General features: G+C 40.9%; 1 protein-coding gene across 2 annotated transcripts in view; it reads left to right on the top strand.

The window, feature by feature from the left end:
* The window catches only part of VPS39 (VPS39 subunit of HOPS complex), a 52,518-nt gene that overhangs the window by 2,487 nt on the left and 28,535 nt on the right, over positions 1-21,496 (top strand). For both annotated transcript variants that reach the window (XR_010086311.1, XM_063440207.1), the window contains exons 2-8: positions 1,679-1,744; positions 9,218-9,279; positions 9,505-9,547; positions 9,661-9,755; positions 13,373-13,471; positions 13,981-14,073; positions 16,106-16,289. Coding sequence is in view for 1 of the 2 variants with exons in the window: in XM_063440207.1 (XP_063296277.1) it covers positions 1,679-1,744; positions 9,218-9,279; positions 9,505-9,547; positions 9,661-9,755; positions 13,373-13,471; positions 13,981-14,073; positions 16,106-16,289 (642 nt within the window). In the remaining variant the exon portion in view is untranslated. The remainder of the gene's footprint in view (positions 1-1,678; positions 1,745-9,217; positions 9,280-9,504; positions 9,548-9,660; positions 9,756-13,372; positions 13,472-13,980; positions 14,074-16,105; positions 16,290-21,496) is intronic.

Raw genomic sequence — 21,496 nt, 5'->3', positions numbered from 1 at the left:
AACCCTGTGAAGGTGGAGCACGTCGGAATGTGACATGGCGTTGCTTGCCTCCATGCACCTCCAGGTACTCCACTGTCCAGTCGCAGCCAATGCAACACTGACCAACACACACACATACATTCTTGCACACACATCATTTTCTTTAGTGCTCCTTACCTTTGGGAGCTGATGTGGGGCCTCTCCTTGGGGTCCATTGGGGATCTTCTATCTTCTCCTCACTGCTCCCTCTCATGCAGTTTAGTGGTGGCAGAATATGACATCATATTCCATCGCCCGGCTTCATTACAGACGGCACGTGCAAGGGAGCAGTGAGGAGCAGAAACACTGAGCTCCCTCCTCCCGGCCGGGTAAATGTTAGCAGAGTAGGCACCTGCAATGTGGAGAAAGCAACTGTACCAAAATAATTTAAAAAATTAAAAAAAAAACATCTGTCCTTCATAAAACCTTGTTGATTATTACTTTACGTTGCTCACAATACATTCCTAGCCCTTCAAATTGCTTCCTAATTATAGATGTTAAGCTCACAGGTCTGTAATTTCTTAGATGAGTTTTTGATCCCGTCTATGTATGGGCACAATACAATATCTGCTTTTCACCAATCCTCTGGAACAGTTCCTGAAGACAACAAATACTGAAAAATCAAAACACTTGATTTGTGCTCAAATTCTTTTCACTTCAGCTGAACCATCAATCCGTCTCTTAAATCCCAGGCGGATCAATTAGTTCAGCTACAGATTAACAGGAATTTGATTTGTTTATTCCCGATGAAAAATATTCACATACAGCAGCCATAGGCTGCTCACTGTTTAGTAGACACGTCCCTACTCGCAGCATAGCGATTAGGGTCAGGAGGGAGATTTTAAACTCCCTTATTTACAAATACTAAGTCATTTTTACTTGGTATTCGTAAAGTATGCTGAAATACCAATTTTGATCTTTCAGCCTTTTAGTAGATGGATCCCTAATTCTTGTGGGAATTAGGGGGTTTATCTGCTAAGTGGCTGCAAGATGCTGCCGTGGCCCAGTTTAGAATTTCATTCATTCGAATGATATTCCGAACCAAACAAAATGCGCAAATTTTGTCCTAACACGAATGGACAAACTTTTGGCATTCTGTTAGGACGAAATTCGGTGAATTCGCCAGCGCCCTGTCTAAATGACAGGAGGTTCGAACGGCAAATGAAACAACACGAGAACACAAGAGGAGAGGTGAGTATTGTGGGAAAATTTCTTTGACCACAGGAAATGGAGCGGACTTAAGCTCCTCCTTTGGTCAAAGAAGGTCAAGCGTAGGAAAAAATACATAAGACAAAGTAGTCCTTACTTTGTCTTATGTTTTAAAGAAAACTAGATCGCAAAGGAAGAACAGATTCTGAGAGAGAGAGAGAAAAGGAAACAATTGGGGAAATGTAAGTTCAGCATTACAGTGCCGCTTTAAATCTTGCATAGGGTGTTGGGATGTAAGAGTTTATGATTTCAATAATTAAACAAGTATCATTGTGTTACTCATGTTACCAAGCTGTAATTTCATTTTCAGCCAAAAACTAAAAGCGCTCCAGTGAAGGCTTAAATGTAATTTACACCCAAAAATTTTTACTATACACATACAATTGAATAGTATTAACTTGTCTATGATGTGTGTTTGATGTGCTCTGTATATACATTTTATTTTTTTCAGACGATCATCTTATTGTTGGGACAAAACAAGGACATCTATTGGAGTACTCTGTTAAAAAGATGCAGGGTGAGTATATATTTAAAGAAAAAAAATGATATATGTTTTTTAAATCTATAATGCATATACTGCTTCTTATTCTTATGTTTGGGTGCAATTCACACGCAGTCATCTTGCATTGCTTTGTGATTTGATCTAGGAATGTATTTTAAAGTTTTTATCTTGCCTTGCCCAATGATTAGGTGTCTTTGTTGGAACACAGCAATCACATGATCCTCTTTCCAGTTCCCCAAATAACCGTAATTAGAAGGTAGTGATTAGCGTGGAAGACAAATGTTTGTGTTCGCAAGCGATAAGGAAGCAAGGCATGAAAAGACCAACTGGTTAGGAAAATATAGTTATTTGATATGTGCTTCACAATACATTGTATTATTTACATTATTATTTTCTACAATAAATCATCTCCCTAATCCTTGCACATCTCTAATTTTCTCTTAACCATTTATTATATTATTACTAAAAGACGATATGCATATCAAACATCTACAACTAAACTTTTTTCTGCCAATTGCGGCTCTCCCGCAAATGCGAATAACACAGAGCTTGTAGACATGTGTGATGTAATTGGCGTGTTGTTAAGAGACTTATAGAAGAGTCATATTCTGCTGGTGAAAAAAAAAAATGCTAAATCTGTTTGTTTGTTTTTTTCAAAACTTGGGGAATTTCTTTTTCACCTTTCAGCCAGTAGTTGACATTGCTGATGGGATCTCTTAGGTTTCTGGTCGTCTATCAAGCTCACAAAACACACTTCATTGTGGCCGAAATCACAATTTTGTTGTTAAACAGATGTTCACACCAGTGTGTCTAATGCAAATTTTCTATACATAATTAAAAAGAAAACAAAAAATGTTAAATGATCATCCCTGCCCCCCAAAAAAGAATGTGTGGTAGAAAGCGGCACATGCTGTGTTGTATTCCCCTTTAACAGGTATTGTAGCTATAGATTTTGTGCAGGAAACATTTTATTTGTAATTTTTTTAAAAACAAATTACAGAAGCCTCCTTCACCACAGATCCACACCCCATTGATTCCTCTTTCCATGAGGAAGTGATGAAATATCGAGCAGACAGTGTTATCACTGTCTGTTCCATAAACCACTGTGTAGGTCTTATTGCAATGAATATATGATTTTATGTGTGGTTTTTTTTTAATATACTTTAATAAGAAAATATAATATGAAGCTGAGCAGTCCCGCTGAGGAACATCTAACATGTGTGAGTTAATGACAGTACAATGTCCCTTTAAACACACAAAAAAAAATGGAGGCAAACTGTGCTCATATTGTCCCTTCCAATTCGTGCTACGCCTGTTTAGACCTTTTAGGCCAACAAGCAATTCCTTCATTTCTGCGTCCACATTGATGTGACTCTCATGCCTCATTGTTCACACTCTTTTTGGTGCATAAGAGTGAGGAGAACCAATTGAAACTTATTTTCGGGACTTTAATTGCCTTTTTCAGTAGCCAGACGCCGTGTTGTGCTTGTTCTATACCCAGTAGTGAGTTCCTTATTTGTCTGAATTTTTTTTTTTTTTCCATTTCCCTTGGCTTATTATTAGTTTCTCCAATTTCTCTATTCCTTTACATCTGGCTAGTTATACAGTTCAATCCCAATTCTCTCCATTCATTGACCTTGTGTGGTGTTTTGATAATTCCTTTAATATCACCTTCCGTCTTTCCATTAAGCCTGGCCACTTTAAGAACCAGAAATATGGACTATCCTGCAAACTCTATATCACGTTTGTGTTTTGCGTGCTAGGGTCCTACTTTGTTGTGACAAGCCACATATTTATGTTTTCTCTGCCATTCACAAAGAGATCTGAATATTAGATATCTATCTCTATCACCTGATACACATATACAAGAGTATTATTTTGGATTCTTTGTCCACAATACCATCTTCTTCCTTACATCAGGAAAGTTCTGCAAACTGTTTATAGTTTGGGGAATGTGGGGGCTTTAAAACATGCGCCTATAAAGCCTTTAATAAATATTATTCTGTTTCTGCTTTTGTCCCCTTGATATTGCCTCTAGTGTCCCCCCTCATCTTAGATCAATCTGATGTACCTATTAAAGGTTATAATTTATATTCTGTGACCATTGAAAATCTGTAGTTTTCCATATTCCAAAAACACGAGTACATGTTTTACCATAATCCATCTTTCCTGGCTAATCATGGCAGCATCACTTATGGGTAGCTCCACCCCCAAAACAGGAACGGGACAGGAAAAATGCAACCAATCTGAACAAGACTGAAGGCATAAAAGGTCCCTCCTCCTCCTATCCACAGTCTTTTTTGTTTTGTTTTCTGTTTTTTCTGGACAAACATTTTTATTCTGTGGCCACCTTCCCATGTGTACCATGGGCTTCCAGATGAAGTTCAGCCTCTCTTTATCTGAAGAACTCAGTAGTCAGCCTGCACGGGCAGGACTAACTGAGTTAGGTACAGATTAGTATCTGTACTGCATCGTGGGAATTTGGGTACTTCCTTTATTCAGAGTTTGGGCTAATCATATTTCTATTGGATGTGGGGTCGGCTGTTGCCTTAAAAATTCCCCTTGCAGGAATATCCCCTTGATCTGGTTGCAGAGAATTTTGGAGAAGCCAGGGTAAGTGGTAATTATATTACCCTTTTAATTTTCTTTTTTTTCCCCTTCCTTTATCTCTGATGTCTTATATATATTTAGCTCTTTTTCTTACCTGGGAGTTTTCTCCCTGTTTCCATCAGCTTGGCGCCTCTCTCCTTACTGTGTTACTGCCGGCGGATGTGCTCTACTGTGCTTGGGTTTCCAGAGTAAGCGCAGTAGCGGCGGCGTCTGTTTTTCCGTCTGCTCATGTGCGAACTAGCTTTTGCGCTTAAAGTGATATCGCGCCTAAAATTAAAATAGCAAAATCCTTAAAAAGACAGTACTTCAAAGCGTTTTCAGCATCCAGTGTCGCGGAATTAATACATTTTTCCTGAGGTTACCCAGTTAAGCTGCCTTATCCTGTCTAAATTCTTCCAAAAGTTTTATTAACTTTTAATAACTTTTTTAAAAGTGTAATTCTTGATGATAATTTTTTCTCAGATGGCTTCCCTCTCTGCCTCAAGATCACGTTCTAAAAGACCTAGGTAAACCTCTTTTTTTCATATATATCGGTGTAAGGTGGGGGGGGGGGAAGAGTGCCATTATAAGCCTAAAATATATTATATATTGGCCTCTCTTACAGCCCAGAAAGATCGCAAGACAATTCTCCAAGAAAGTATAAAGAAAAATTGAACAGATGTACAAATTGCAACCAAGTGGTACCTAATGGTAAAAATCTGTGCAGAACATGCCTAGCGGAAGCGGCAGAAGAATGGGAGAAGAAACGTTCTCCTCAGGATGATCTTAAAAAAGTGGATCTCAGAAGCTATTGCAGAAGGCTTTAAATCCACGTCAGAGAGAATTGTATCTTCAAAACGTCCTAGAGTGGAAAGAAGTTATGCAGACTCCGATTAAGACTCTGATTTGTTAGAAGATTTCTCAGAAGAATATGAAGAGATTACCTCAAAATTCCTGGATTCCAGGGCTGTGGATAAGCTGGTTTATCTGGTCTGAGACACCTTGAGAATTCCGGAAGAAAGTACAAATAAAGAGTCTGACAGATACTTTGAGGATCTTTAAACTAACAGACCTATGTTTCCGGTACTGTAGATGTTATCCATGAAGAATGGAATAGACCTGAGAGAAAAGACATCAAAATTATACCCCTATGCTCATGAGGACTGCAAGTCATGGATTTCATCTCCGAAAATTGACGCAGCAGTCATTCACATGGCGAAAAGAACAACTCTTCCCATAGACTCCATGGCGTATTTGAGAGAGCCGATTGAAAAGTGCTTGGACACCAATCTTATAAAGGCCTATCTGGCTCTGGCCTTGCATCCAGCGATAACCCTAACTACTTTATCCAGAGTTCTAAAAGTCCGTAAAGAACACCTGATGGAAGGCCTCAAAGATTTTAAGTTAGCTACTGAATTTTGCTCAGAAGTTTCCCTGGATGTTACCAAGATGATAGCTAAAAGCACGGTTATTTTTGTGGCCTCAAGAAAAGCGTTCTGGCTACACTCTTGGGGAGCAGATTATGCTTCAAAGGCCTCCCTATGTGCTCTCCCTTTTCAGGGTGATTTACTTTTTGGAAAAGTACTGGAGGATGCCATTCACAAAGCGGCTAATGGGAAAGAGGCTCTTCTCCCTCAAGGCAAAAGAAGATTCGGTGCATGAAGTTCAACCGATACTTTCGGGACAGTAGAGCATGTAGGCCTGGAAGGGCTAACTGGAGAAGTTATCAATCAACCTCATCTAAACCAGCTAGGTGAAGAGGATCTAGACCAACAAATAAGAGCTTCTCAATGTTTGCAGGTCCAGGCAGGTGTTCTAGGAGGCAGACTTCTCTTCTATCCAGTTTGGGCCAAAAGCATTCACGATTCCTTGGTCCTTTCAATTCTAAAGGAAGATTACAAGATCAAATTCAACTATCCCAACAAAGAGGGACTTCATTCGTTCACGGGTAGCCAAAGGGAAAAAAGAAATGGCTATGAGGAACTGTATTTCACAGCTACTGGAGAATCAGGTGATAGAAGAAGTTCCTTGCGAAGAACATTTCAGCTCCCATTACTCTACCATATTTCTGTCACCAAAGCCTCTGGAAATGGAGGCTAATATTGTATCTGAAGACCTTGAATACAAAGTTGAAAACAAGAACATTCAAGATGGAGTCAATCGCTACTATTCTTCCAAATATAAAGACTGGAGACTGAAATCCCTATTCACAACAGTCATTGCAGGTTCCTGAGATTTTGGATCTCAGAAAAACATTACCAATTGTCTACAAGAACATGGTTGGTTAATAAATACGGAAAAGAGCTTGTTAATTCCAGCTCAGAGAATGATTTTCTTGGGAGCAAATATAGACTCAACTCTGTCTTCAGAAAGAATGGAAAGAATTATGAGAAAAATCAGGAGTCTACATCTAAAGCATTACATATCTACAAGGGATTTTATGAGCCTATTGGGATCTCTAACTTCCACGACAGGCCCAGTGAAGTGGGCTCAGTGGAGGATGCGCTCTATTCAGATGCAGTTTCTTCACCAGTTCAAGGCAAAAATGGGCGACTGAGATCAGAGAATTCATCTTCTTCCGTGCATATCAGACTATCTGATTTGGTGGACCAGAGGGAACTTGTCTCTAGAGTTTCCAATAGAAGAACCAACTTGGATAACTATAACTACAGATGCCAGTCTTCTAGGTTGGGTTGTACACTTAGACAACATATGGATTCAGGGTACATGGTCTACGAAGGAGAAAAAGCTTCATTCGAATCTGAGAGAACTAAGAGCAGTTTTCATGGCTCTGCGGGGGTTTCGTCATCATATGAGGAATGCTTGGATAAGAATCCAGACCGACAATAGGGCTGTCTCCTCGTATGTAAATCGCCAGGGCGGTACCCGAAGAAAATCTCTTCTAAGAGAGTTGAGTCCTATAATGAATTTTGCCCAATCCAATTTACAAGGCCTGAAAGCAGTATACCTTCCGGGGCCAGACAATGTGTTGGCAGACTACCTCAGCAGAACGATGGTTCAACAAGGAGAATGGAAGTTAAATCAAGAAGTTTTTCATTTAATTTCTCAGCCGTGAGGCAGACCTCAGATCAACCTGATGGCTTCATACAAGAATGCTCAGGTTCCCAGGTTTCACTCTCTCCATGTGGATCATCTTGCAGCCTTGTCCCTCCCATGGGAGTTCGATCTGGGGTACGCGTTCCCTCCCCTACCGATGATTCATAGACTACTAAGAAAGATATGGGAAGAAGGTCAAAAAGTGCGATCATCTATATTTGGCCAAGGAGGTCTTGGTTTCCTCTCCTCAACAGGATGAGCCTGGAACATCCTTGGCCACTACCTCAGAGATCAGATCTACGATCTCAGGGACCGGCAGTTCATCCCAATCCCAACCAGCTGAACTTGGGGGCTTGGCTCTTGAAAAAGAGAGACTCCTAGCACAAGGTATTTCTGAGTCAGTAATTGATACTCTCCTAAAATTCAGAAAAGGTTCAACATCAGTTTGCCATCATAAGATATGGGAGACATTTTTCGTTCCTGGTCTAAAGATAATGCTATTGATTTCCTTCATCCTAACAGCATTAACGTTTTACATTTCCTTCATGCAGGTCTGAATAAAGGGCTGAGCCTAAGTATACTAAAAGTTCAATCATCAGCATTGTCAGCCCTACGCAACGTTTCGTGGACATCAGATCCACTGATTTCTAGATTTTTTTAATTTTATTTTTAAACTGGCATCCGTATCATACCACCGAACAGGAATTATTCTCCTCCTTGGAATTTGCGTATGGTGCTAGATGTTTTGTCGCAAGCCCTTTTTGCTCCATTAGATGAGCTGGGTATTGTCTTGTTGACTTATCAGACTGTTTCTAGCGGCTATAACCACGGCAAAACGTATGTCTGAAATTCATGCATTCTCCTGTGATGAGAACCATATTCAAGTTTTCCATGACAGGGTAGTCTTGAGACCTAAACAAGAATTTCTACCTAAGGTGGTCTCTAATTTCCACATTCTCTGGGAAATTGTTCTTCCTTCTTTTCATCCATCTCCTCCTTCTCTTTCAGAAGTGAAACTTTATCAATTGGATGTCAGACAATGCCTGATTAAGTACCTAGAAGTGTCTCAACAATTTTGAAAGTCCCAACACCTGTTTATTCTTCTGATAGGGGCCAGAAGAGGAGAAGCAGCCTCTGCTTTCACTAAGAGGCGTTGGATTTTGAACATAATAATCAAGGCTTATCAATTAAAAAAACCTTACTCCTCCGAGTAGAAGACTCGCTCCACAAGGGCTTTGGCAACCTCCTGGGCTAACTGGGCAGAGGTTTAATCTGAGGACATCTGTAGGGCAGCTACCTGGTCTTCTCCTATGACTTTCATAAAGCATATTATTTGGATCTGGCTTCTCCTTCTACGGCCTTTGGTAGAGGTGTAGTATCCTATGTGGTGTTTGACTTATAAATTTGTTGCAGCACCATCGGATTTATGAAGAATCTTTTCCAATCCCTATATTTGAGCTTGAGTATTACACATAAGTGATGCTGCCATGATTAGCCAGGAATATAGAGAATTTTATCATATTTACCATAATTTTCTTTTCCTGGCTATTATTCAGCTTTTAAACTAGACTGTGGGGTAGAAGGAGGAGGAGGGACCTTTTACGCCTCCAGTATTGTTCAGATTGGTTGAATTTTCCCTGTCCTGTTCCTGTTTTGGGATGTGATGCTGCCGTGAATAATAGCCAGGAAAAGAAAATTGCGTAAGTATGATAAAATCTTCTGTAATTTGTAATATTAAAGCCTTCAAAAATCTGTTTTGTGTTGATTCTACCTCTACCAGAATCCTTTATTTTGTTTTATTTGTGTGGTCTGTGCTTATATGTATTGTTTTGTTATTTTTAGGCTACACGTATGATACGTCATTGGTGAGGTCCACCAAAAATTTTGCAAAGAGGATTCAGCAGGTAAGGGGTCAATGTAACATTATTCAATTTTCAATATTTCATGGCCATTTGAGGCAGACTACGTGCTGTATACAAACACTGCAATGTCCTTGCACACACCATTACTTGCACAAGCAAGTGTGACTTTTTGTTGAGGCTGCAGAGGAGTATATACCGAATGCCTTGTGAACTCTTAGAACACAGATAGATTGGCTTACATACTAATCAATTTGTTTTTCATTCCAGCTTCATGTAATCGCTCCCTTTAAGATTATAGTCGGTTTGCTTGGTAAGTTGCTGTATATTTTTCCTGCAAGCAATCTCGTGAGGTTTGCATATTCCATACATTTGCAGAGTCGATTAATGGCTTCTCACATTTTCTTTTTGTCCTTGTTGCTTTAGATAATAATGTCTGCGTCCATGACTTGAGCACCTTCCAGCTAATGACCACAATAGCTAAGGCCAAAGGTGCGACTCTGCTCTCCTGTGATTTCAAGGTGAGTTGCTTACGGGACTTCTAAACTAGACTGTATAATCCATTGTCTGTTTAAAGCACCTGTGGTTTATTTATTTGCTCTTACGCCGCCTAAACAAGAGAAGCGATCACAGATGTAAACTGTATCCATTGCAATCAGTAATACCTTACAGTATCAACCTGCAATATCTATCTCCTTAATCATTGGTTTAGACTAAAGACATAATTGTTTTTATTTCACATATTTGTCTGTTAGATTATTCTACATTTGAGAATTGAAATTCTAGAAATAGAACGGATCTGAAATTCGGTGAGAAACCCATACTCTTACAGAAAAGACCGTATTTTCCAAGAATCCTTTAGTATCAGTAAAAAAATTTTTTTTTTTGGCCTGTTTCCTGTTGATATTTATTTTTAAGAACTTTAATTCTTAAAGTGACTGTCACCTCAAACGTACCTGTCTCCTATTTTTTTCCTCATCTCTTCCTCTTTCAGAATCTCTTCTTCTTTTCTTCATTTCTGATCTATGTATCTTTAAAGCATAAGACAGAGAAGGGACTACTTTGTCTTATGTATTTTTCCTATGCTCGACAATATCGAGAAAGGGTGAAACTGAAAGGGACACTAAAGTCACCAGAACGACTTATTGTATCCCTGCAGGCTTTTTGCTATAAAAACTACCGTTTCAGAGACATTGCTGGCTATTGACACCTCTAGTGGCCACTGCTCGGAGGGCCACTAGAGGTGCTTCCTGGGTCAGTGCTGCACACTGTGCAGCACTGACGTCCAACATCTCCACGCTCTGCATGGGGATGCTGAACTTTCCCCATTGAGATGCATTGATTCAAGAGGAGATACTGATTGACCAGAGTGGTGTTTGGCTCTGCCCCGCCTCCAGAAATAATCAGAATTAATGATCTTAGCCAATCCAATGCTTTCCTATGGGGAAAGCATTGGGTTGGCTAAAATCGACAAGGGGGCGGGGCCAAAAACAGTTTTGGCCAGTCGGCACCTCCTCATAGAGATGCATTGAATGCAGACGCTGCTTACTGTGCTGCCCTGAGCCAGGAAGCCCCTCCAGTGGCCATCTGAGGAATGTCTGAAAAGGCGGTATTTACATGAAAATGCCTGAAGGGAGCTATTATACTCACCAGAACAACTACATTAAGCTGTAGTTGTTCTGGTGACTATAGTGTCCCTTTAAACAGCAATTGGATAAATACTTTCAAAAACACAACATACAGGGATATAATTTCTAATTAGTGGGGTAATGGCTGCTTGATCCAAGGAGACATCTGACTGCTATTTTGGGGTCAAGAAGGAATTTTTTCCTAGTTTGTTGCAAAATTGGAAGTGCTTCAGACTGGATATTTTGCCTTCTTGGATCAACAGCAAAAACATATGGGAGGAAGGCTGAACTTGATGGACGCAAGTCTCTTTTCAGCTATGTAACTATCTCTGCTCTACAGTGAATAATCGAAGACCATCTCAAACGTCTATATTTTTATTTATTTTATTTATTTTACATTTATTTATTTTTCTTTTTAAAGTTTTTTATTTTTATTTTTTTGCAGTGCATATGAGGTTAACATACAGGCATGTGGTACCCCAAAGGCATTCCACTTGCGTAGTTCAATACATAGATAACAATGGGGTATAAAGGAACATTGCACATTTTTATATTTTTTTTTAAAAGACAAGAGGATCAAGTTTGGCGCATGCTAGTTAGGTAAGTATAGAAGTCGCGAGTGTATATATGGTGAACACATTAATCAAACTGGTCAGACTAAGACAACTAGCTATGCCATAAAGCAATGTAAAACAGTGAGGAGGCAGCGTCAGCACCGCTTAAGATGTAGAGTACATGAATGATGGTCGCCCATTACAGGCTTAAGTTGTATTATACAATGCGTGGGCTCTATAAACATATAAGCTGGTGGCCCTGCGGTCTACATTACATGCTGTGGGAACATCTCCAGACTCTGTTTGCAGTGTCGAGTGTCATCCCATAAGTAGCTAGGCTAGAGTGCCATTTCCCTGAGAAGGGGTTGCCTAAAACAATATTAAGCAGTCGCGTTAAGGGGTCATTCCGAATGAGCTAATGCTACAATAAATAGGAGCGTCAAACATATTTACATAAGGTTATCCACCCCAGACCCACTTTGTGTCAGCAAGATGAAAGTCCATGGCTGTGTATCTAGTTAAGTGGCAGAGTGATGGCAGGGTGACAGAGTAATAGTGTCCCTGTAATGTACCAGTGATTCAGTCCCGTGCCTGCCTCAGGTGGGGAGAGATCTCCGCAGCCATGTTGTTTTCCCTGTGTGATGTCGCTGTCGGCTGCTGCTCGGCTGTCGGAGAGGGTCGGCTTACATGAGGTCGTCGCCGGGGCTTCATCTCCCACCGTGAGTTTCTCTTCCGTGGTTTGCCGGTTTCTCTGCCTCTCATGCCATCCTGCCGACAGTGCGCGGCTGACGTGTCCGCTTTCTCTCAGGCTTGGGTGGCTCACCATGCGGTCTCCGCCATTTTAATTGCGGCCTCTGCATTTTAGGGAAGCTCGGTCGCAGCCAGGCGTGCTGGTTTTTCTGCGTGTTGGCAGGCTCAGGCTGGGGACCAGGATCACCCCCGCCGGCCCAGAGGGGGGGAGGGGGGGGAGAAACAGGGCCGGGCCCCCTGAGTCCCACGCTTCACTCTCACCTCTGGCCGGGCAGGATAGCTGTGCAGCGGCCGTCTGCCCCGCTCACCGCCCGAGTGGTCTCCATCTTGAATGACAGATATTCCCCCTCCGAGGGACTAAAACTTTTCAGCAAGCCTCTCCTCGGAACCAGGGTGGATGCTTGCACTGGGTCGCCGCCGTCGGTTGTTGTCAGGTAACGATAAAATCGGATTTTTATAATAAAACTGAGACAGTTTGCAGGAGCTGCACCATCGTGCGACCGCTCAGCATGGCGGCCCGGCCCCGCCCCCCCCTTAAAGTTTTGAGTCAATGGTGAATCCTCCACTTTAAATGTCTTAAATACAGTGAGCCTCGAAGCAATTTTTCCCGCTTTTCTTTTTTCTTTTCACCGTAAAGTATGGCATATGCATAAGGTTGTGGTGCTTGGAGAGTCCCTTTAATATTACGTAGACATTGCATGATTAAAAAGACAGTTTGTGGGACTGGAAAACCCCACAAACCCAGAGCTGGATGACTCGAGTCAGCAATGGATTAGGGAAATTTGTGAATCTTTTTCTGACCTTTTTAGAACTACTCCACATTTTGTAACTTGTATGTTTCAAAAGGAACATGATGGTAAACATAATTTTTACAGACTAATTAATGTCACAAAACCTTCTTCTCTATGATTGGATGCGCCCCCCCTTGAATCAAAGGTTTCTTTATTAGAAGTGTCAGCAAGGTTTGGTGTCTTTATGCAGGCCGCTATGACGTCTTACTAAAAGATCTGCCATTTCCAAAGGTCTTAAGAAGGTGGTGACTATAGTGTACCTCCAGTCTTGCGTCACTAGAGGTGTATTCTCAGTAATGGCAATGTTTCTATTTGTCAGGGGAAAGGGACAGTGTCTACACACCAACACCACTACATTTAAGCACCACTGATTTATAGACTGTTAACAAATGATTGTTCTCTTTTCTTTGTACAGCGCTCTGAGACTGGGGAGGGAAACTTGAGAATGTGTGTGGCTGTCAAGAAAAAGTTACAGTTGTATTTCTGGCAAGATCGTACATTTCATGAGCTTCAGGTAATCCTACACTGCTACTTCTATAGGGAATATCCGTACCCCGTTGGATTGGAGTAATTTAGAGCACGTTCTAATTAGTTTGAGCAATCAGACATATTCTATTGGATTCCATGTACAATTTCCCACATTTCGGGTTTTTTTTCCCCCCTAAAGTTACTCTGTGTTCTTTTTTTATAATCCACCAAATAAACTCAAATAATTAAATAAAATAACTCCACTTTAAACAATATAAAATAGTCGGAAAGGGACACCTGTCAGTAACTGGCATACCAAACCCGGTCTTTGAAAAAAATATTCCAATATGCTTTACATGTTGGAAAATGTGTAAAAGTTGGAGAGTCAAAATATATAGTTTTTTGGTTTTTTTTGTTTGTTCCGCCTCCCTTGTTACTGCTATAAACTTTCACATTGCATATTGTATTGTAATGTTCACTATTGAAGCCCTGAAGTATCACAAAATCATCATCTTGCAACTCTTCCCAATCTCATTGTTTGATTACTTTTTGCAGGGGGACTTCAGTGTTCCAGATATTCCTAAAACAATGGCATGGTGCAATAACGCAATCTGTGTTGGATTCAAGAGAGATTATTACCTGATCAGGGTGAGTGACGGACGGATATGTGGAAAAATAAAAAATGGAATCTGCAAAAATAATAACATTTGCACTTGGTGACATCCGTGGCATTATTTTATTTCATATTGGTTTAATATTGCATTCAGGTACAATTTAGCTTCCTGAAGTGCTGTATGTGTAAAGAGTGCCATAACTTGGAAGCTGCAAACACACCTGGAGCCATGTGGTGCCTACTTGAGGTTACTTTAGGTATTGAGCAGATTGATGGCCGACTAGTTTTTTTTATATGCTGGTGAGTTTTGTAGCATGTCTGAATTCTGGTCAGTGTCTCAGCCAACAAATAAGTCACACATAATCCTAATACTCTGAGCTTACCTCTTAAAGAGACACTAATCACAAAAACAACTTTAACTTTATGAAGCAGTTTTGGTGTATAGATCATGGCCCTGCAGTGTCACTGCTCAATTCTCTGCCATTTAGGAGTTAAATCACTTTGTTTCTGTTTATGCAGCCCTAATCACAACTCCCCTGGCTGTAACCGACACAGCCTGCATGAAATCAAAATGGTTTCATTTTTCAATCAGATGTAACTTACTTTAGAAGTTTTTATCCGGCTCTGTAAATTTTTATTGCATACAATTGGCTCCTGCAGGGTCAGCAAGCTATTAACAGAGCAGGAGATAATACCAGGGCCGGTGCAAGGATTTTTGCTGCCCTAGGCAAAATCCTAGCCCCCCATGTGACATCACAATGCCCCACCCGTGTGATCTGCCATATGAACTAAAGCCAGTACTGTGTTTACATTAAAAAGCCTGCAGGGACAGGCTATATAGACACTAGAACCACTTCATTAAGCTGCAGTGGTTCTGGGGACTCTAGTGTCCCTTTAATGTGAGTTAAATTAGAGATTAGTGCCATGAACAATATACTAGATTGCCTACTTACAACCAGATGAGGATGATGATGGGCTCTGGCTGCAGGCTGGCTCCACTGGTCTGGTGTAGAACAGTATGTCTGGCAGCTGTTTGTAACTGTCACAAAATTCAATGTTCTGGGAGAGCGGGAAGCAGCACCATTTTTTTGGGGCCCCTTACACAGCTCAAGGTCTGTGCCACAGGGCCTGATGTTGAGTATGACCATAAGTCCACCTACATGTTCCACCCATTAGTTCGCTCACAGGAAGTGGAGTGTGTAGGGGATGTGTTATGTGTTCTTGTAGAGGATCTAATGTGAGTGCTTATGGAATGTAGTGTATAGGGATACCAGTTTGTGTAGTGGAAGCAGTGTGTTTTTGTGTAAGTGATAGAAAGCAGTGTGTGTTTGTATATAAGGGATGTATTGTGTGTTTCTGGTTGTGTGTAAGGGATGCATTGTGTGAATCTGTGGTTGTATGTGTAAGGGATGCAAGGTGGGTTTCTGTTTATGTAAGGGATGCAGTGTGTGTGTGTCTATAAAGGGTGCATTGAGTGTCTGTAAGATGCGTTGTGTGTGTGTAAGGGATGCATTGTGTGTTTCTGTGTATATATAGGGATGCATTGTGTGCGTAGTGTGAAAGAGAGAGTTTTGGGGGTAGCATAGGGGCTGAGTACTACCAGCCCTTTGTGCTTCTTCCCCCCCGGGTTGGCAGACAAAGTTATAAGTAATAGATAAATAAATACAATAAAAGTAATAGAATAGTCCCTCTAGTGGTAGATTTGAATAATACAATTGCAGGGGGAGATTATAAATGATAATAATTAGTACATATTAAAGCGCCAACAAATTCCGTAGGGCTGTACAGTGGGATCTAATAAAGGTTATATTTTAACTTTCCATATGTGTAGGCAGTCACTTCTTGCTTCTTTCTCCAATATTTGAGGGCATACACTGCTTGTGGTAGTGGTTGTGGTTTCTCTGACTCCCCCTTCTCTCCATCTCGGATAAAATGTTTACTTTAGTCTCATGGTAAACTAGGGTCAGTAATGTTAAGCTCTACTATATGAATTCTAAACATCTGTCAGGGGAATATTCTTGTAGTTGACTCTAGTTATCAGATTTTTTTTCTTTTTTGTTCCTGCAGGTAGATGGAAGAGGGTCTATCAAGGAGCTGTTTCCAACAGGGAAACAGTTGGAGCCCTTGGCCGTGCCACTCAGCGATGGAAAGTTGGCAGTTGGGCAAGATGATATGACTGTTGTGGTAAACGAGGAAGGGATATTTACAGCTCAAGGTTCCCTTAACTGGACTGACATCCCATTGGACATGAGTGAGATTTGTTTTAAATAAACTTTTATTGAGTTCACAAAAGTTATTATTCTTCCAACGCAGGGGAGAGCAGTGAGTAACATCAGTAAATATTAGTAAGTAACATTTGTACGTTAACATATAGGCTGTTAAAACTCTGAATCATTACATAAGAATGTGGTTGCTGTTGTCCAGCTTAGGGTCCTGGTGAGATGTGCTGGTATGAAGTACTTTTTAAAAGTCCTGCAGTACTAAGCCACCTCGCAGGGTTAGTTTCAAATGTGCTATTCTGGGCGATCTTTCCCTCCACACAAACTTGTGAACTTCAGCCTGAAGAGTTTTGAAGAAAGTTTGTGGCGCCTGGATGGGCACCATCCGTAATCTGAATTGTTCTCTTCAGAATCTCCCAGATTTTAAATAGTTTATTTGGAGTTTTGATACCTGCCCATACACCTCGAACTCTGCATTCCTGCAGTGATGCGATTGTGTCAGTAACTATAAACAATAAGTCGTATACATATGCGAGGATCTTGTGTTGAGTCTGTTCCACCTGTAAGCCATGAATTTTAGGAAGGTCTCGAGCGTTAAGGCTAACAGAAGGGGGCATAGCGGGCACCTGTGTCTTGTTCAATTAAGTATCCGGAGAGGGTCAGTTAGTGCCCCATTAATGCGTAGTCTGGCATGAATACAGGGCAGCTACCCTCGATAGAATCTTTGGCCCCACTCTTATTTCCCAAAGTATGCCTCTCATGAGCCTCCAGTCCAACCTATCAAAAGCCTTTTCCGCTTCCATGGACAGGAGAAGAACTGGGAGCCACGAGCATTTTGCCATCAAAATCAAGTTCAGGGCTCATATGGCGTTGTCCTGGACCTCTCGGCCCAGGTTAAAATGGGTGAGATTTGGTGAGCCCAACTTAGAGATCTCCTCAGCTGAATACAGTAGAAGATTACTTTAAGAAGTGTGCGCCTTTTCTTCTGGTGAAGGTGTGAACGCACTTTGCTAAACAAATATAGGAACGGTGTGACAGATGTCTCCCTGTTCAGACACAATGGTACTATCATATCCACGTCATAGGGAATGAGCCCTCTGAGCGACTTGGGGGCTGATGGCAGTGTATTGGAGAAGAGGTAAGTATTGAATATTTCCTTAAGAAACTACAAATATAATTTTTAGCTTTCTGATTCCTTCCCTGCATGATACTTGCACATCCTTCCTAAACGCTTCCTGTGTAAATTCTGTTTATTGCACACTGCTTAATTTAGAATTTCTTATCTCCAGCTCGGCTAATAGCCTACAAGCAGGAGCCTTCTTTGTGTGGTTAAAGTTCCCTTTACAGAGCAGAAGATAAAAACTTCCAAAGCAAGTTAAAGGGATTCTCCAGTGCCAGGAAAACATCTGTTTTCCTGGCACTACAGAACCCTGTAGTGTGCCCCTCTCCCTCCCACCCCTCATCCCAAGTTGCTGAAGGGGTTAAAACTCCTAAAGTGACTTACCGGAGTCCGGCGCTGGTCAGACTGCCCTACTCTCCTCCCCTGCCGGTGGGAGACCTAATGCGCATGCACGGCAATGGCCACGCACGCACATTAGACCTCCCCATAGAAAAGCATTATTCAATGCTTTCCTATGGGGATTTCAGCAACGCTGGAGGTCCTCACATAGCGTGAGGACGTCCGGCGTAGCTTAAAACACTTTTTGTGTTCTATGAACACGGAGAATCCCTCTAGTGGCTGTCTAATAGACAGCCACTAGAGGAGGACTTAACCCTGCAAGGTAATTATTGCAGTTTATGAAAACTGCAATAATTACACTTGCAGGGTTAAGGATAGTGGGAGTTGGCACCCAGACCACTTCAATGGGCAGAAGTGGTCTGGGTGCCTGGAGTATCCCTTTAAAGGAGCACTATAGGGTCAGGAAAACAAACATGTATTCCTGACCCTATAGTGTTAAAACCACTATCTACCCCCCTTTGCCTCCCTAAAAATAGTAAAATCTTACTTGTATTCAAGTCTGAAGCTACTGCCTCTGAATTTTATCTGACATCATCGGAAGTGGTTGCCTGATCCAATCACAATGCCTCTCCCATAGGATTGGCTGAGACTGACAAGGAGGCAGATCAGGGGCAGGGCCAGCACAATTCAAACACAGCCCTGGCCAATCAGCATCTCCTTATAGAGATGAATTGAATCAATGAATCTCTATGAGGAAAGTTCAGTGTCTGCATGCAGAGGGAGGAGATACTGAATGTTTGTATGCATTTTATGCAGCCATGACCCAGGAAGAATCTCTAACAGCGATCTGAGGAGCGGCCAGTGACGTTATCACTAGGCTGTAATGTAAACACTGCATTTTCTCTGAAAAGACAGTGTTAACAGCAAAAAGCTTGAAGGTAATGATTCTACTCACCAGAACCAATTCAATAAGCTGTAGTTGTTCTGGTTACTATAGTGTCCCTTTAACATCTCATTGAAAATTAAGCTATTTGTTTTCCAAACATCCAAGCGGCAGTCATCACAAATGTTTAGTTGCCCATTCATTTACAGGGCAGGTTACATTGAAAAGGTGAAAAAAAACTAAATGAGGTCCCCACCCACAGTTTCCACCCTCCTAGATTATAAAGGGTAATCCCACCCTGTGCTTCCCAGTGTTTACCTGTCCTTAAGTCAGGTTAGGTAGCAGAGTTTTCTGCCTGCCCTTGGTACAATAGGTGGAGCCACTCACATTTATTTGGGTTTTGCACAGACGTGGTGAGGGACTGTGGCTTCCAGAGGGCTCCATTTGACTTTTGTGAAGGATTGCTCGTCCTTCATTCATCATAGTCTATGGGACACACAATGGGCTCCTCTGTTTAACTCCTTTATCACATCAGCACAATCTGTGCCAGGTGCCACTGTATGCACGGCAGCGAGGCTCCGTAGGTGGAAAGCACACTGGGATGGTCTTGCATTCCACTTACGGATTGTAGAGTGCTACGCGCAAAACTATTTTGGCACCTGGAACCTATTGTCAGAATATTTAAACCCAGGATTAACACCCTCCGGGTGTGTCAGACTAGTTACCATGTGCTCCCAATAGCCTACCAACACACCAGACGCCTGTTAAGGTGAGATAAGTGGCTTTTACCTTAAGGTTTTTTTTTTTTTTCCTAACTAAGTTCAGTTTTGGCTATGTGATTGCCTGGTGCAATCCACATCAGCCTTTGTGTGTTCCACCATTTTGTTCTCCACCCATCAATTAGGCATGGTTGTTACCTCTTTTTCCATAAAGAAGACATAAGAACAGTTGAATTTAGTTCTTTTTAAGGCTAGTAAATGTTTTTGTTCCAGTAAGCCTTTTTCCCAAAATGTTAGGCTTTTTCAAAGGCGCTGTTATTCACTGAGAAAAAAGCTTTACCCTGTGTAGGCTGGTCTGAGTGTTGCAGTGAGGCTGGGTTTCCTATGACTGTGAAAGCCAACCTGATTGTGGAACACACTCACCGGTTGCTCTGTGTCTCCAATAACCAGAAAAGGAATGTACACATAGGGTGTGATTCATCTCCTCTACCAGCAAATGCATGTGCACGTTATGCATGTTCTGTTTCGGTGCAGAATACCCACCTAAATACATCTAAACTATCTAAAAATGTCTGCAGTGTTCACACCACTTAGGTCTGTGTGTTTTTGTTTCTTTAAACACGCTGTCTAAACCACAATATTCTGTAATGCTGCACAATAGGTAAACTAACAATCCTAACAAAAATGATTTGATGTATGGGAATAGTAGGTAAGGAGGTTTCTAGCCAAACAAGCTTGCAATCTAAAAAGTTCAGGCTTTTCCTTGGATAAAGTAAATTCATCTACCGTTTATTACCATTAACTGGAGTGTTTTAACTCTGTATGCTGCCAATCTAAATTATTGGTGGAACTTTATTCTAACGTGGGTATCCGAAGTTGTCTGATTGTCAGATCCCCTGCTGTCTGTGCAGAAAGGAAACATCACTTTAACCCTTGATTATAACTCGGATCACATGTGAGGTGCGGCATCAAGACAAGAGTTGTTGGATTGAGTATTTACCATCAGGTAAATAATCTAAGTTTTGAACCTAATTTTTCTACTAATGAAGATATAAAATTGAAAGCCATGGTTTTTCTATGCTGGTTTTATAAGGGTTAAATTGTTAACTACTAAGACAACTAAGTTACACCTGCATTTAATTGATTTCCCATTCCTGATATATCAAATTCAGATCAGGTGAAAAGCAATGGTTCTGGTACTTGGCAATTAAGTTTTTAGATCCTCGTTTTTTTTTGTCTACAGTGCCCATTAGCAAGTGAGCCTCTGAGCATTTAAACAGCAGCTTGCGAACCTTTCTGTGGATTTGGGGTTTCATCTAAGCTGTGCTATTGATAAGAGTAGTAGTTTCTCGCTTGTAGCAATCAAATGCATGTTTTTTTTTTTGTTTAGTTTATCGCTTCCTGTTTTTATAAGCTGCTGTTCTGTATGATATACGTAATTTCAGTATTTGTTGTAAATATTAATGTGTGTAGTCTTTAAATGGGATAAGTTGGCTTAATTATGAACTTGCCCTTTCCTTTTACAAATGCTATGTTTGCAACTTTATTTAATCTGCCGTTTTTTTGTTTTGTCTTTATTTTATTTTTTAAGCACGATCTATATTATAACATAATGTATATCTGTATTATATACACCTAGGCTCACATTTTAGGCTATAAACATAACAATTTATGGATGTGTATTCCTGTCTAGTATGAAATCCAGACTTGCTGGTATTACAAACTGATAGCTTTTTATTTTGCTCTATGACCAGAGTGGGCATTTATTGATTTTTTCCTAGTTTCTTTTAATAACGTCCACTCACTCTCCATGGGTCATGTCAAATTTATAGCATGACTATCCAGCATGGCCTTCTGGGATTGGTATTTGAATTGGAAACTGTCAGCCAACTAATGTGTGTTGGGCTAAAACTAGTTAAGTATTTTAGTTTTTCTTGGTTAATTTGTTTTATCAAAACCAAACTTGTGTTTTCATTTTACCTCATCTGTTTATATTAAAATACCCTGTCTTACACCACAGAGGGTCTGGTAGACGGCCACTAGAGGTAGTATTAACACTGCATTTTTCTGAAACTGCAATACTTTACATTGCAGGGTTATGGGGAAAGGGATATTGCACCCAGTCCAAACATGTATTCCTGACCCTATTGTGTTACCACCATCTAGCCCCCTTTGGGC

Source organism: Pelobates fuscus, chromosome 13, assembly GCF_036172605.1.
Source record: "Pelobates fuscus isolate aPelFus1 chromosome 13, aPelFus1.pri, whole genome shotgun sequence".
Classification (NCBI taxonomy): Eukaryota; Metazoa; Chordata; class Amphibia; order Anura; family Pelobatidae; genus Pelobates; species Pelobates fuscus.
Note: the sequence above shows the minus strand (reverse complement) of the source record. Positions and strands in the feature narration are given on the sequence as shown.